The sequence below is a fragment of the Passer domesticus genome, chromosome 1, assembly GCF_036417665.1.
Source record: "Passer domesticus isolate bPasDom1 chromosome 1, bPasDom1.hap1, whole genome shotgun sequence".
NCBI lineage: Eukaryota > Metazoa > Chordata > Aves > Passeriformes > Passeridae > Passer > Passer domesticus.
Genome location: NC_087474.1, coordinates 150,364,818 through 150,378,496, shown reverse-complemented (window position 1 = coordinate 150,378,496; position 13,679 = coordinate 150,364,818). Strand labels below are relative to the sequence as shown.

The 13,679-nt window shown below is 44.8% G+C and overlaps 1 protein-coding gene across 21 annotated transcripts in view; it reads left to right on the top strand.

Moving 5' to 3' along the window:
• The window catches only part of MTSS1 (MTSS I-BAR domain containing 1), a 125,938-nt gene extending 114,703 nt beyond the window's left edge, over positions 1-11,235 (top strand). For 8 of the 21 annotated variants that reach the window (XM_064396462.1, XM_064396470.1, XM_064396454.1 and 5 more), the window contains 5 exons: positions 3,233-3,352; positions 4,358-4,552; positions 6,578-6,742; positions 7,084-7,246; positions 8,312-11,235. In XM_064396462.1, coding sequence (XP_064252532.1) covers positions 3,233-3,352; positions 4,358-4,552; positions 6,578-6,742; positions 7,084-7,246; positions 8,312-8,988 — 1,320 coding nt within the window. In that variant the 3' untranslated portion in view covers positions 8,989-11,235. The remainder of the gene's footprint in view (positions 1-3,232; positions 3,353-4,357; positions 4,553-6,577; positions 6,743-7,083; positions 7,247-8,311) is intronic. The other 13 variants (XM_064396492.1, XM_064396485.1, XM_064396535.1 and 10 more) reach the window with 5 other exon arrangements.
• The last annotated feature ends 2,444 nt before the right edge of the window (positions 11,236-13,679 follow it).

Here is a 13,679-nt window from a genome sequence, read left to right as displayed (position 1 = left end):
ATTTTAAGCTTTTTCTCAGAAGAGATAATTTTAGAATAGAGCAGAACTGCCATTATTGCAGTTGTGGGGAAAAAAACCCAGCTAAAATGGAAGAGCTTATTTTAAAAATTATTCAAACAAAACAGTAATTTAAAAAAAAGAATCTACTAAAACAAGGTGAAAAAAGATCTGATAGTCAAATTTCTCACACCATGGGCTGGGGAGTAAAAATTGGTCTGCCCTGTGTGTGTGCTCCCAGGAGAGGGTGTGCCAAGGCTTGTGGAGCTAGAACAAGCACTGCAGAGTCTGGAGACTTTTTGCCCAGCAGTAGTTGTACAGTTTCTGGTTTCAGTCCCTCATGTGCTTTATGGTAAGAAGGGAAGTGTGTTCCTCCCACACCTGGGTGCAGCCATTCAGGACTGGCTCTCCAGTCTGATCCAAGCTTCTTTGACCTGCTGCCAGTCATGTTTTCCTTATGCTTTTCCTTCAGGAGTTCAGTATTCTTCTGCCTCCCTCTCCATGTTGGAATCCATTTTAGCAGGACGAGAGATTCCCTTTCTCTGTGCCTTGCAAGTTTCTGAAGATGAGGAGACCCTGTTTCTGTACCACCACCTCTTGCATTTCCATCAGCTTCCAGGATGTTTTCCCCATGGCATCTTGGTTCATTCAGCCTGTCTAGCTTTTCTTGCTGAAAACGGACACACTGAATTAGTGGGAGAGTCGTTTTTGTCATCTTTTTTTCACTTTGGAGGAGTCATTTGGTTAAAAAAATAAGTTGACCAATTCCAGTCTTTTCCCCCTCATACTTAGCATCTTCAAAATCTGCATTTTTGACCTTTTTTAATGCATCTTTGTTGGTAATAAACCTCATCTGTGAGCTCTCTCTACCACTGCCTGACAAAACCTTAGGAAATTTCTGTCTTGTGAACACAAATAGTGTATTAGTGTAAACTCCAAGTTCTTACTTGTTGCCCCTAGGGCATCTGTAGAAAACAAGGAAGCATGGGAGATGCCATGCTTGGCACTTGGACCCTTCACAATCTCTCCTGCCCTGTGCAGAGCATGCAGACCCTGGAGGGTCATTCAGGCCATAAGTAGGACGTTTCAGAAAGTGTTTTATGTAATTGCATGTTTCTGTCTTTTTTTTTTCCTGGCTAAACTATAACAGTAGTGTGAGTATTCTCCTGAGCCTTCTTTTGCTGAGGTACCTGGAATGTCAGGCAGAACTCTGGAGTTTAATGTAAAAGCTAGTTTTCTATAATGTGTTTTTCTCTAGGGATAGAGGCAATAGTCTCATCTCCATTTAGTGCAGTACAGCTATGACTGATGGCAGAGTCAGCTGCAGCTTGCAGCTCATCTTCGTCAGTATTCTTCTTTTTAGAGGCATTTCTCCAGTAAAAGGATTTGCATTAAATCAAGAATGTGACAAGTTCCATTAAATATCATACCACTGCATCATCAGGTACACCACTTTCACTGCTGTCCTTAACACCTGTGTGTCACTTGTTGCTGTTCCCTCTGGTTGTACCTTCACCTCAACTCTTACTGCACTTTGAAGACAAGCCTTGTTAGCTGAGCAGAGTTGTACCCTAAGCACATTTGACAGATCACCTTTATATCATCTCATGTCAGCACAGGGTGGCATGAATGTTATTTCTATAAAATGCTCCATCACTTCACAATGCTTTTTAAAATTTTAGCAGCCTTTGCAAAATTTCACTTAAATCACAATTTACCAGTAAGCTCAAGATGCTGATACTCTGTTGACTTCTCAGCTGCCCCAGCAGTCTTCACCAAAATCCTTAGGGTGACATTTCCTTCTACCCAGGCAGCTGGTTGTATATTACCCATCTGTAGCTTCTGGTGAGCAGTGAGACAACTTGTGAGGTTTAGGAGCAATTGCTCCCCTAAACTGCCTCATACCCAGCTGTCCTTCTATTGCAAGGACAGATCTTATCTAAGGTTAACTGGGGAATTTTTCTTCAGGTGAGATTTCCCTTCCTCTTCAACATGTCATTCCTTGAAATTGCTGTCTTTGCTACACAAACTGGATACAGCAGCACATTCTCTCTGCTGTCATAAAACACCTTTTATAGACTTGTTTCACAGGTCCTTGGCTACTAAAGGGTGAATTGGTCTTGCTAGTGTTGAATTTCTGAGAGTGAATAGAGCTCAGTACTGCCCTGACAACTCTGCCAGTATTTGTGACCAGGTCTAAGCTCTCAGTTGGACCTGAAGACACATCCCCGCAGAGCAGGATGCCACTTCCAAGGGGAAATGTGGAAGAGCATTGTAGTTGGTAAAATGGTTCATGTGGTTATTCCCCTTGGCCTTTGTGTAGTTGAATTAGGTGCTGTTGTAGAGGTCTGACAGTAGCAAAGGTACATAAAGGTGTGCACTGAAAATTGGAGAAGTTCCTAGGTAGGAGCAAAATGTTTCCTGTGTTCAGTGGACATTTTGTGTCCTGCATTTTCCTTTAATCTCCATCCACGTTGCTGGTATTTTCTGCCTCAGCTGTTGGGAGAAGGCAGGTGGCAAGCACATGCCACCACTTCTGCACTCAGCAGAGTGCATGTTCCTTCCTGCTGGCTGCTGGGCAGGAGGGTTGGAGTCAGAGTGCTTTTGGTGTATGCATCCTACCTGCAGAGGCACATGCATACAGGTCATGCACTTTGGAAACCTCCAGTTTTGGTAAGTATCACTTCTTTCTCTGTTCCATAATACTTGAACTCAGATGAGCTTTTCACAAGCACTTTTGCAGATCAGAATGTACAAGAACTTGTGAATGTAAGTGACGTTTGCTACTCCATATTTTAAATCTAAACTTTGTGTCTTTGAAGTACTGATGATCTGCTTTTCTGTATAAATCAGTTGTCTCAGTATTTTGCATGTTTGGACCACAGGTGCCCTCAGGTCCCTCAGCTTCTTGCTCTGAGACAGCAGCAGAATTGAGACGCTGAAATTGCAATGAGGAGTTGAGATTGCTGCCTCAATTCCCTCATTCCTAAGCAGTGTGGCAAGTTCTCGCATTAAGCAAGTGGCTTATTTTTTTTTCATAGATTTCATGAACATTAGCAATAGTTTTGAGCAGTTTCTAATTGATCTTTAAAATCCTAACCCTTTGCTTCTCTCATCCTTCCCTCTCCTGTGTGTCTCTGTGTATGTGCTTTTTGTCTTTTTGTTTGTGATTTTTTTTCTTTTCTGGTGGCTTGTGTATCCCTTCCCTGCATTGCGGTGCTGTTTTATGCTGCAGAACTCGTCCAGCTCTGCCTCTTCAGAAGCCTCTGAAACCTGCCAGTCAGTGAGCGAGTGCAGTTCCCCCACCTCAGTCAGCTCAGGCTCCACCATGGGGGCTTGGGCCTCCACAGATAAGGTGAAAAACTTCATCTCCAAGACATACAACATACAAAACTACTACCTCGTTATCCAAACCCTGCAACATTTCGACAAAACTTCCATGCATGGGATGCAGCCAGAATTCCTCTTTGTGGGAATGAGACTAGGAACTGCTGCACGCTCCCTTAGAAGTCAATATGTTTGAATAAAAACCACAATTGTCTTTAAACTAGCTACTAGGAGAAGCTACAAATTGGGCATTTTACAGAGGTAATTTTCTAAGAAAATGTTATTTTCTGGCTTTTCTACTCAAAGAGATTGTGGAATGCTGCCCAAAGCCAGCTGGTTGCCTGACAAAAAGCACCTTGCCCAGGTTGTGATATTTGTGGCTTCTCTCATATCTCCCATTAGGTAGCATACATTTCACTGAGTAATGGGGGTTGTTTTTTGACCAAAAAGGAAAGGAAAATATACATGGTTGGAATAAATTACATGGGATACACTCTAAATTGGGGGAGGAAGTGATAGCAGTCTCTTTTCTCATCTGGTAAATCCTTGCTGTTGGTGTTTGTTGTTTTGTTCTTCCATCATCACACAGCCAGAACATGTCATGTTTGAAGGCTTTATGCTTTTCCTCTCTGTCCAGCTACACAGACTGAATACCACCAATGCAAATGCCTTCAGGATTGGAAAACTTCTGTTTCTATCTTCAGAGTCTGCAGGGTACCTAAATTGAAAAGGCTTTTTCACAGTGTGCTGCTTTCATGGACAGAAGGAAAAGCTGCTCAGCCTGGAGACAATGACTGCTAGATTGATGCCTGAAATTTGTTATAGATAACAGTTTTCAGGCAATCTCACTTATGAACCAAGCATCGTATCAATTTTCTGGTTTTTATTTGCAGCAAATTGAAGAATTTCCTTTCTTTTGTTTTAACATACAGAGATTTTTTTCTCCCTAGAACATCAGTCACAGTGTATTTTCGTATTCATTCTGTTTATATTAATTTCTCTGTTTTTGTTTTTTTATTTGTTTCATTTCCAGTTGTCTAATGGGTTTTATCACTGTAGTTTATCAAGTGACCCATCCGTAGCTTCAGTTGGTGCAGGTCCTTTCCCTCATTTCCCGCCTGTCTCCCGCGCGTGGACTCGGGCTCCCTCAGCCCTCCTTCCAGACTACGTTCATTATTACACCATTGGGCCAGGCATGTTACCATCATCTAAGATCCCTAGCTGGAAGGTTTGTGTTCCTTTTGTTGTGGCAGTCCTCACCTCCTCATACCAACAGCATGCACACGGCAGTTATTGCTCCCTTTCGGTCCATGTAATTCCTGGTTGATTTGCTTTGTTTGGTATCTCTCAATGGGCACTGCATGGTGAAAATCAGTCCTAAAATCCGGTTGTGGGTATTTCTGAATAACCTTGTGGGTTCTGGCACCAACTGAAACATACCAAAGCTGACAACATCTAGGTAGGGAGGAATTATTTAGCTCTGAAACATTGGTGAGAACACTCTGGGCTCTATTCAGAGGGGAAAAAAAGCTTATTTAGCACTGTCAAAATGCTCACTTGAGCAGGGAAGGGCATCCAGTTGTTTGAGTGGGACCGTACATTGGACACCCTGTGTTCTCCCTGTGGCTGTAGGCAGGCCCACTCTCCTAGATCCAGCTGGAGTGGTTTACGAAGGTGCTCAGCACCAGATAAACCCAAGTGGTGACTGAAGCTTTACTGCCACAGACTGGATGTGCTCACCCAGCTCGTTTTGCTCTCCTGGGGAGACCACCAAAAAAGAGCGTAGTAACTTCTGTCAGTTGCTCCAGCTGGATCTGCAGAGATTTTGCTTGGCATCAAAATATGTCTGCTCTGCTAGAGCCTGAAAGTTCATCCCTGCCAGGTGGTTCCCCTGGGAGACTCTGCCCTAGAGCAAAGGGAAAAGGTCTCTTTTCCGCTGCTCTGGATCCTCAGCAAGGCTGATGTGCAGTCACCAGTAGCTGTGCAGATTTTAAGTGCCTGTGGATGGTTATGTAATACTGCATATGCACCACGGGACCCGTGTATATACATCTAAATTGAGAAAATTGAGATTGTTACAGATGCCCCTACTCTCTCCCAGCAGCTGCAGACTGTTGGGATACATTCAGGGTGGCCACAGTGGTCCTGGGGCTTCAGGGTAATTTTTTGTGTCTCTGCTAGAAACATTTTGCCAGTATATTTCACAACCAAACACTTAGAGCAGAGACACAGCTGTCAAGGCAAAGCAGAGTTCCACATGAGTTGACAAAACCAATACCTGTCTGTCCAAGGGGGGTCTGTCAGTTCAGCAGCCTTGCAATTCTCGTTTCTTGGACTGAAACACCTCAAGAAACCCACAGTGTGGTCTTGGTCCATCATTAATTGTCCATCAGAAGGCTGTGGGAGGCTGCCCAGCAGGCAGCTGGGAGGGTTTGGGGCCCATTCTCATGCACTAGTTGTTCCTTTCATGCCTTTGTCTCAGTGAAGGAAAAGTTTAGGATTGGGATTGCCCCTGCTGCATCTGGTGTTGGGGGGGCTGCTGCTTAGCACTGGTTCTGCATCCCAGCACAGGGCCTGGATCAGTCAAGCTCTTTGTGTGCAGCGTGTGGGTTCTGGACACCCTCAGGACTTTGCTTAATAGAGCCCCAAATGAATACAGCCCTCATGGCCTGAGGAATTTCTGTTTCAAATTTAGCACCAGTAATTCAGAGTGAGGTTAGTCTTTGTTCAGTACAATCATTATAAACTAGACTTTAGTTAGTAAGTAAACTGAGAGATAACTCACAGTAACTTGCTCCACTAATGTGTATTAAAAATCTGTTCAAGCCTAATTTTTCAGAACTGAAGACATCTGTAACAGCATGTAATACTAGAACCTGTGTATATTTGGAACAGTTTCATCACTAATTGGACATTTATTTGTATCTTCTGCTGTGTGACAGTGATTTTTGTGCTCAAAATTCTGAAAATGTAGGCTTTGACACCATGGAATTTCACTTATATAAAACTATAGTATCAAAATGTTAAATATGTTCATAGAAGAACATTTAGATAGAATGGGAAATTTAGATTCCTTTTAATAAAGGAAATAGGTTTAATAAATGGGGATTTTTAATATCCTCAAAATTAGTTTCTCACCTTATTCAGAAGGGCATCTCCAGTTTGATACACAGTCTGTTGCATTAAAATTGCCCTGTTGCATAGTTCTGCACAGTTCCTGATGAGGCTGTCCCTAACGAGCTCGTTTCCCTAGGACTGGGCCAAGCCAGGCCCCTACGACCAGCCCGTGGTGAACACGCTGCAGCGCCGCAAAGAGAAGCGCGAGCCGGATGGCAATGGAGCGGCTCAGGGCGCAGCCCCCGCGCCCCCCGAGGAGGCCCAGAGACCTCGGAGCATGACGGTCTCAGCTGCCACAAGGGTGAAGCTCTCACTTCAAATACCCTGTTTGGTGCAAAGGAAATGGCCCTGCTGGCTCCTGCCAGTACTTTGGATGCCTTTATGTTGTGTTAATCTGGGAAGTGGTGCCGGTGTGGTCAGTGGGAATCATGCAGGCAGGAGGGAATGCACCCTTGGGCTCTGACTTTCACAGAGCCATGTACTCCAAAGAAGCATCTGTTGCTATGCCCAAGCAAATGGCTGGGCTCAGTCCTGTTGGATTATGATGGTGACAAGCTCTGATGGGGAGGAGAGGCAGCTGGAAGTGGGTGAAGGTGACTGACCCTTGCAGGTGTAACGAGTCTCTCTCCTGTGTGTCAGCAGCAGGGTGAGGAGATGGAAGCCTGCGAGGAGCTGGCACTCGCTCTGTCCAGAGGGCTGCAGTTGGACACCCAGAGGAGCAGTCGGGATTCCTTGCAGTGCTCCAGTGGCTACAGCACCCAGACGACAACTCCGTGCTGTTCAGAGGACACGATCCCATCCCAAGGTACCCATTCAGGAGATGTTCCTTTTTAGAGCATTCCCACCCTGGCCATCACACACTCATGCCATGGTGTCAAAGAGCAGTTGTTGTTTCCTGGCTTTGTAGTCAACTGGGGTGGAAGGCTGGCATTGCTGTTAGGAGGATTTTTCCAGCTTGGAATGCAGCCTGGATTTATTAACTACATAGAAACCCGCACTGCTGCATAGTGTACTGAACAATTGTATTTTCTTGTGCACTGCTTCAGTGAGTTTCAGCCTAAGGACGCCACCATTTTAAAGAGGATCCTGGAATTGTAAATGACACTGATATTACTTCTTGGGTCTTTTCTGAGCTATTGTCTGAGCAAATACACACTCATGAGCTTTGCCATAGTCCATTAGCACTCTCAGTTGCTCTTGGTTTCCCTTGGTGACCTTTTATTTTCTGCCTAAGCAGAAATGTTGTAAGTGGAAAAGGAATCCATTGGAGACCTTAACTTAGGCATAGCTAGGAAGCTGCAGTAAGATGTTGGGGTTTGTACCTTGTTTCAGAACCAACAGCAAGCTGAGAGAGACCAAGCTTTAGTCAAGAGTTCAAGCCTTGTTTCCTCAGCACTTATGTGGAGAGGAAGGAACCCAGTGCAATTATTAAAGTTGAGGCTGAGTTTTCAGAGCTGACAGCTGGGATTTACTTTGTTTGCAAAATAAACAAATTTGCTGCTGAAATCACTGGTACGTTGTCCCCTGAACCCACTTGCCTAACCTAAAGTACATTTTTCAAGTATTTCTATCTACAAGTGGTGACACGTGGTTTGTAGGTTTTGGTGTCTTCATGTTGGTGACAAATATGGAGCTCGTTCTCTTTCACAAGAGCCATGGGCCACGTGCAGCTGTGGGATTGGTCTGCTGTGATGCCTTCAGGCATCAAATCTTGGTCACAGAACCTTGGACTTTCTTCCTTCTAAAGGTGGAAACTCCCCTCATTCTTACTGATTCCAGGCTTTTTCGGTTATCTGTCCATACTTCAGACTTACTGACGTGACTCAGCTGTCTGCTCCATTTTGATCCTAACTCTGTCTTTTGGCATCAGTTTCAGATTATGATTATTTCTCTGTGAGTGGTGACCAGGAGGCAGAACAACAGGAGTTTGACAAATCTTCCACCATCCCGAGAAACAGTGACATTAGCCAGTCCTATCGCAGAATGTTTCAAACCAAGCGTCCTGCTTCCACCGCAGGTCTGCCCACCACGCTGGGACCGGTCATCGCCACCCCCGGCGTCGCCACCATCCGACGGACCCCGTCCACCAAGCCTTCGGTCAGGCGCGGCACCATCGGCGGGGGCCCCATTCCCATCAAGACTCCGGTGATTCCCGTCAAAACCCCAACTGTCCCCGATATCCCGGGCGGGCTGCCTGGTGCCCTCGCTGGGACAGAAGAGTGCCCCGAGCAAAGTCTGGAGTCCCCAGCGGCGGGAGACGGTGGGCAAGCTGTCACCAGCGTGCCCTCGTGGAGCGGGCAAGCGGCTGTCAACCCTCCGGCGTCGGGCCAGAAACTGGGCGCTGCCGAGGAGCAGAGGCAGGCGCTCGCCGAGGGCGACGAGGGCGAGCAGGGCAGCCTGAGCCTGGCGGGGCCGGCGGAGGCGGAGCCCGGCGAGCTGAGCCCCGGCGATGTCCCGCAGGGCGAGGATATGCTCAACGCCATCCGGCGCGGCGTCAAGCTGAAGAAGACGACCACGAATGATCGCTCAGCACCTCGCATTTCCTAGGAGCGGAGAGGCTGCCAGACTGCTGAACGCCGAGAAGGAACTGTGAGAAAACTAATTTGTCTCTATCCATTCCAATCTGTAATCAGTGATTTTTTTAAGATACTCGGTAACAGACAGTCTGAAAGTACTCTAAAAGAGAAAACAAATGAAAGAGCATAGTAAGACGTAATCTTCAGTGGTGTTTTAATTTGTAAATATCAATGATTTTGTTTCTGCATTTTTTTGATCTAAGTTACACTTTTAATTTTTTCTGAAGGTGCCAAATCCCATTTACCTTTTTTATAACTCTCTTTGTAAAGTTTTAAATCATAGAAAAAAAAAGTCAAGTAGTTAACTTCAGCAAAGGGATTTAATGAAAATTTGGCTTTTTTGCAAGCTTTTGTAGAGCGCCTTGTAATAGTGAGGTTAAAAAATAGAACAGTGGGACTTATTACAGTTTAAGTCAAGCTATATGGAACGGATCCTCGTTTAAGTATTTAAAGAAGTTTGAAAAGCAGGAATAAAAATTGACAATAAAGCAATATATAATGCAAGGAAGAAACCTGCAGCTGGTAGAGTTATGGGGGGGTAGTGGGGGAGGGAGATGCCATCAAAATAGCAGATGCTGTTGCACAAAAGTAGCCTAGTAGGATGAATTACTAGTAGCTTCATGGTAAATGCATCAGAATAAGCCATATTGGATTGCAGTGTTTTGTTTCTGTAGGGTGTTTTAAAAACTGGGTTTTTCCACATTTCTTTTTTGACTGCACAGCAGCAACTCTCAGTCACATGCATGCAGCCTTAACTGTGTAGGCTTGGTTCTTCCACCTTCACGTTTTGTTCCACTCATCCTTCCGCTGAATACAAACAAGGACAACAGGCTTAAGGCAGTTATAAATGTTTGTAAAATGCAAGCAGGGAGTTCTTAGATGTTATCAAAATGCCTTTTTCTGACTGTGCCCAGCAGGCTGGGCACCTTAGAAAGCCCAACTATTTTGAGAAAACACTTAAAAATTTGACAGGTGAAACCAGCTTGTGATCTAATAAACTGCGAATGTTTCTTTCCAATACAGGGGCTTGTTTTTCATAACTTCTTTTAAATGGCAGTTGATTGGCTTTTCTTAAATACCGAAAAGAAAAGGGTTGAGGGGTGGGGGGTGGGGGGGTGATACTGGTTTTTTGATAATACTGGGAGTCTGACCACTGTAATCTCTTTTTTTGTACTTTTAAGTAATGTTTTTTGGAACGCTGTTGATAGAATCATTAAGAGTTGGATTTTTTCCTTAAAATAAAAGTAAGTTATTGCTGCAATACCCGTCTCCTAAAGCTGACAGAAATGTGCAGACCCCTTGGCATGACACGTGTTCCAACCAAGACAATCCAGAAGGATGCTGTCTGCCCACCCACAGCAGACCCACGTGTGGAGGGACACCAGACTTGCGGATCCGGGATTGTTTAAAAATGCACCAAATAACACACGTAAGGGGCTGGTTTCCACCACACACTGCAGATTTCTGTTGGCTCTAGACTTGCCTACATGACCTCTTATGCTTTAATACATAACTGCATTGGATGTGAAACTTCTAGTAACTGTGTAGTCACTGTGTTCTATATGACATTTTACACTGCTGTGCTTGCTAAACTTTTTTTTTTTGTTATGGCTTAAAAGCAAAAAAAAAAAAAAGCATGATTCTTAGAAAATATTAAACCTTCCTTTCTTTGAAAAACAAGCTCCTTATTACAGAATATAATAAAAAGTAGTGCCTGTGGTGTAGCCCACCAATCTTGATACAGTAGCTGATGCATTGTGCAAATGAGGCTTTGAGATGGTTTTTGCATAAACAAAAACTGTTAGGAGATAATCTCAATAGTTAAAAGTGTTATTTAAACCTTTGAAATAAATGGATGTAACTGTACCCAAGTACAGCTTTTCACTTGTTTAGTTCTTAAACGTTAGTATAATCAGTAAAATTTAATATAAAATGTTGCCAAATTCAATGTAGAAAGAATGTGACAAAACACTTTGGATAGTTCTATTGTTTGTGTTTTTGCATATTGTAAAAGCAGTGTCACAGCTGAAAAATAAATTGTTTCTAATGGTAAATTATTGTGGTTTAGTTGCTAGTTTGTACTGAGAGTTGACCTCTCCCTGTGCAGTTTTTTGTTCTAAACTGGTATAAATAATTGCTGTAAGTGTGTCTCCCTTCTACATTGTAATGATTGCTTAAGCCTACATTATAAATAAAGAACTGCTGAAAAACTCCCGTATTTTGCTTCTTAAAGACTTTTTTGCCTCCAGAGCATTGGATATCAATGGTGGCTTTCAAGATCATGCAGGTGTAATAGAAGCAAGAGAGAATTAAAAACCAAGTAAATAAAATTGCATAAAGCTGTGTTGTACTGATAGGCTCCAGCAGGGTAGCAGTGGAGCAGAAGTCCAGTGCTAACGATGGAAATTCCCATTAAACAGTAACAGATGACATTTCCCTGCACCTTGATGTTGTTATCTGGCAAGGAAGCACAGGTGACTTTCCATTTTTGTGTATCCATCTCAGTGCTGGACCAGTTCCTTAGGCCAGAGGAGGAAAATTGCTGCTGTCAACAGTGCCCGTGCTGCAGCCAGAATTTATCAAGCACAACACCAGCACCATCTCCCACAGCTCCCCCTGAAGACTTTATTTTGTTCAGCTTTCTGAGCACTGAAGGCAGAAGGGGGAGGATGTTGTTCCCTCTTGGAATTGCCACACAATAGCCTGGTTTCTTTGCCACTGCAATGATTTCATTTTTATCTAAAGATGTGCATTTGTTACTGCACTGGGCTTACGAGGCCAGGTTTAGTTTGCAGGGGGCTACAGCAGCCACTGAAGCTGCCAGAAGCTTCCCCCACGTCTGCAAGAGCCAATGCCAGCCAGCTCCAGGATGGACCCACCCTGGCCATGGCTGAGCCCAGCAGTGATGGTGGTAACGCCTCTGGGATAAAAGATTTGAGGAGAAAAGAGTTGCTGTGGGACAGCAGTAGCAGGTGGGGAGAGGAGTGAGAGAATGTGAGGGAAACAGCCCTGCATACACCCAGGTCTGTGAGGCAGGAGGGGCAGGAGGTGCTCCAGGTGCTAGAGCAGATTCCCCTGCAGGTGATGCAGCTGTGCCCCTGCAGCCCACGGAGGTCCAGGGGGGAGCAGAGATCCAGGCTGGAACAGGTGGATGCTCAAAGGAGGCCCAGGGAAGCCTGTGCTGGAGTAGGCTGTGGCAGAACCTCTGGAGCCCTGCAGCGAGGAGCTCATGCCCTTAGGTCAGTTTGGGTCAGCTGTCCTGAGTCCTGACTGTCCCCTCCCAAGATCTTTCCCGCCCCCAGTCCACTGGTGAGGGGGATGCCAAGTGCACACCCTGGATGCTGTGGAGCCCTGCTTAGCAGTAGCCAAAGCACTGGTGTGCTCTTAACACCTTCCCAGGACTGTGAGGTCTGCTCTGTATAAAGTTACCCCATCCCACCACAATACATTCAGGAAGATGTTAAAGGAAAAACCAATGTGGTTTGGCTGGAAATGTCTCCTAAAGCATCATGGTTTCATTCCCCCTTGTCTCTCTGGCTGTATTTGAGGTACTGCTGAGCATCTCCTCTCACTCAGGTGTCAGTGCTTTGCTCAGCTGTTTCCATACCGAAGGCATTTGTTCCAAGTGGCAGCTCCAGCCTGAGGTGTGTCATGTGCTGAACAGCTGTGCTGGAAGAGGGCTCTCACTACTCAACTCCATCACTACTCTTGACTAACTGACTACAGAGAACAGATCCTGCTTCTTGGCAGGAATGAAAATTTCAGCTGTGGAATATGTAAAGCTGTTTTTCTGGAGTTTTATTTTCAAAATTCATACCTATTTTAGCATGCAGACTTACTGGAAAGGAGATTTAAAAGTTTCTAAAAATCAATCTGATTAAAGCCTTATTCCTGAGCTACATATGTTTGGTTCTAAGAACAGCTGAAGCTTTGCCATCTTTTGTTCAGTTGGGGTTTAGAGAAATATTAAGCTTTAGGCTTAAACATGGGTACAGTCAACTAACTTCTGTAGAATGGAAGTCAGATTAGGCAACCTGTATCTCCTAGCCCTAAAAACAGGAAAACAGCTGAAGGGCCAGGTTTTCCTGTGAGCTTTTCCTCAGTGGCTGTATTGCATCTGTTCTCTCACAGGGCAGTTAGTGAAAGTGGTAGCAGATCTTCCTCTTTCTTGTACCAGTGCTTTGGGAAGGTGGCCAGAAGCAAACAGCTTTTTGTCCCCACTTCAGCATGTCACACTGCCAGAACCATCTGTGACCCGTGAATGGGCACACAACAGCCACAAGCCTCAGCAGCAAGTTAACTGATACAGCTCAGTGGTTATCTGGGATGCAGTTTATGTGGGGACCAGCTTTCCTCTGGTGCTCTACAGCACTGGTGTCCATGCCATGAGGAAAGCACCATGTTGTAAGCTAAGTTTGTGTCTTGTGAGATTTGATATGAAAGTGAAAAATGCAGCAAAGAGCCTAAGGAGGAGGGAAGGCAGGGAAAGATGTCTTTATCCAGCAGCAAGGTCAGAAATACCCTCATTACAAGAGCACCCAAGCCCACTGTCTGCTGCTGTCTGTATCTTTAACTCCAGCTTTAACACTTTGCATTCCAAGTTAAGAGGGCTGATATGAACTGCCTGCACAAGGTGGCAGTGAAGTGTCAGTGTGTCAGAGA